A 2806-nucleotide genomic window follows, 5' to 3' on the forward strand; every position below is an offset into this window, starting at 1 on the left:
CCCGTTCGAGGGGGGAAAATGTCCTTGGAGGCTGGCTGCGCACCACGGTACGTGTACGTACGTGGTGGTGCGTTGATGCCGGTGGCAAGTGTACGAGCAAAGGGCTGCGCCTGCGCGCTCATCACGTACGTACGTCGGGAACGAACGACCGATTAGAGCGCCACCCGAGAATACTACACACGTGTCGAAAGACGGCTACCAGAGCAAGCAAAACCGAACTTGCGTGGCCACCTAGCTTTGTGCTGGATACCTACTGCATGATCGTGTGGGTGTGTTTGAGCAGATGCAGTACATCAGCTTTGATCGTTTTATCTGCCGCGTTTCATCGTACGTACGTATCTTTCTGTCACACACAGACAGTCGGCACCGAGATCCACCGCCATATCCGCCTGACCGCCTTCAACAAGCAGCTTCAGCTACCTGACCGACTTGTTTTTTATAAGATAAGATTCTCTCAAGAATAGTCTGTTTTGTCCCTGCATGACAAACAATTAGTCGATCAGAGAAGAGAAATAAAAGAAACTGACAGGAATATATATTGACTTTTTTTCTCCATTTTTAGCTGGTTCGTTACATGTGTCCACCAGGCAGGGCGAAGAAGGATGAAGAGGGATCGGGTGAGATCATTCTAACTTGACACATGTTTGGTTTGGAGGTCCAGAGTCAGGGTCAAAAAATATTCTTCAAAAATAATGTATGAGGCCATCCCTTAAAAAATAAGGGACGGGATCAACCCATCCGTAGTTGACACCGAACCAAACACACATACATTACCGTGTATTCCTCGCAGCGGGTTCATGCGTCTCGTCAAAATATTATATGGAGCCCGTAATATTCTCCCTCTTCCAATCTCCTTTTATTCAAAAGAAAAGAAAAGATCTCCCCCTCACGCCTATATAAGCACGCCGGCACAGCTCAACGCCTCAACCCCTCCAACGCAGTTTGCAGTCTCGCGCGCGCATCCAAACTCCAGAGTCCTCTTCTGCCTCGCGACCCCTCCACTTCAGCACCACACACACACACCGCCCGCCAGCTACCACGAACCATGGATTTCAGTGGTGAACTCGACGACTTCTCCCTGCAGCTCATCAGCGACCAGCTTCTCGGCGGCGAGGCTTGCCTCCCCGTCGTTCCGAACGCCGCGGCGTACACTGCGTCGTCCGTTCATTATCATCATCCCACGCAAGCGGCGTTCTTGCAGCAGCCAGCACAGCAGGTTGCGTACGTCGACCTGACGAACGAGTACGCCGCGGATGCCACTGCCTGCGACTGCGAGGCGGCCTTCCGGGCGGCGGAGCCGGTGATGATTCGGTTCGGGGGCGACCCTTCGCCGGTGTCGGACTCGGACCCCAGCCGGCGGCCGCTGCTGCTCACGGTCTCCCTTCCTCCTCCGGCCTCGCACGCCTGGGGCCCGGCGGCCGCCGTGCCACTGCCACTGGAGGCCGCGGCGGCGGCCCTGGACGCGAACGACTTCCGCAAGTACCGCGGCGTGCGGCAGCGGCCGTGGGGCAAGTTCGCGGCGGAGATCCGCGACCCCAAGAGGCGGGGGTCCCGCGTGTGGCTCGGCACCTACGACACCGCCGTCGACGCCGCGCGCGCCTACGACCGCGCCGCGTTCCGCATGCGCGGGGCCAAGGCCATCCTCAACTTCCCCAACGAGGTGGGCTCCCGCGGCGCGGACTTCCTCGCGCCGCCGCCGCCGCCCGTCGCGGCCGCGGCCACGTCGTCGTCGTCCCAGAACAAACGGAAGCTGCGCGACGCCGAGGCCACAGCCGGCGGGGCCGCCGAGCCAGCAGCAGCCAGTAAGTCCGTCAAGGCGGCTGAGGCGTCCGGATCGCCGGCGCCGCCGTCGCTGTCCCCCGCGACAACGACAACGACAACGACCACCACGGCGGCCTCGACGGTGACGACGTGCTGCTCTCCCTCGTCGGGGTCTGCTGCAGCAGCACACGAGGTGTTTCCCATGACGCCGTCGAGCTGGACGTGGGAGCAGCTGGAGGGCGTGTTCGGGAGCCTGTCGCCGCTCTCGACGACACACCCGCAGCTCGGCTTCCCAGAGGTCACCGTTAATTGAGCGGTTACCGGACGTTAATATCACTGTTAGCGGTTTTTTAGTTACATGTGTGTGTATGTGTACAGATCGAACGAAAGGACGACGTGATAGGGTATTTCTTAGCGTATACGTGTCGGTGAACTCTGTGCTACAAAGCTAAGCATCGACATAGCTAGATCATGACGGTATATAGACGTGAAAAATGCATACATACATGTATATACATGGGTGCAATTAGATCAGAAACGGCAGTACGTATAAGATTTTGTGCATTAATTCAGTAAAGAAAAGAGGGTACAGGGCTACACGCATGCTTATTTGTTTAATACCGTACATCAGTAGTTATTATTACATATTTGTGGATCGTATCGATCGCCAAATTCATATTTATGTTGCTTTTTGCATTTTCTGGTGCCATATTTTTAGTCGACACACGTAGATAGGCGCAGGAGAAAAATGAAAATGGGTACCTGGGTAACCAAAAAAAATTGATGTCGGGGGATCCGAAATCCTGCTCGCGCGTATGGTCTGCTAATAAACGCAGCCAGTTCCTCAGCAGGTGGTTTGCAAATGGCTGATGAAAAATATGATTATTGCTTTTTTTTAGCGAAATGATCAAAGCATTTGCCCTTTTCAAATCACCCAGCGAGATGACGAGATGTGTTGGGTCTGAGATCGTGGAAATTTTACCTCGTCTGAACACTAGCTAGCCCGTTACTTACGAGATGCATGGTAACGTTGGCGCACAAAATA

The 2806-nt window shown here is 55.1% G+C and overlaps 1 protein-coding gene across 1 annotated transcript; it reads left to right on the plus strand.

Moving 5' to 3' along the window:
* Window positions 1-940: 940 nt before the first annotated feature.
* LOC103653865 (uncharacterized) lies at window positions 941-2325 on the plus strand. The gene has a single exon (XM_020551892.2). It carries the CDS (start codon window positions 1046-1048, stop codon window positions 2072-2074), a length of 1029 nt encoding a protein of 342 aa, XP_020407481.1. The 5' UTR covers window positions 941-1045; the 3' UTR covers window positions 2075-2325.
* Window positions 2326-2806: the final 481 nt, after the last annotated feature.

This window comes from Zea mays, chromosome 4 (genome assembly GCF_902167145.1).
Source record: "Zea mays cultivar B73 chromosome 4, Zm-B73-REFERENCE-NAM-5.0, whole genome shotgun sequence".
NCBI lineage: Eukaryota > Viridiplantae > Streptophyta > Magnoliopsida > Poales > Poaceae > Zea > Zea mays.

Bases quoted from the DNA above. Each gene is read 5' to 3' on its own strand.
- LOC103653865 (XM_020551892.2), top strand. From the start codon at position 1,046: ATGGATTTCAGTGGTGAACTCGACGACTTCTCCCTGCAGCTCATCAGC.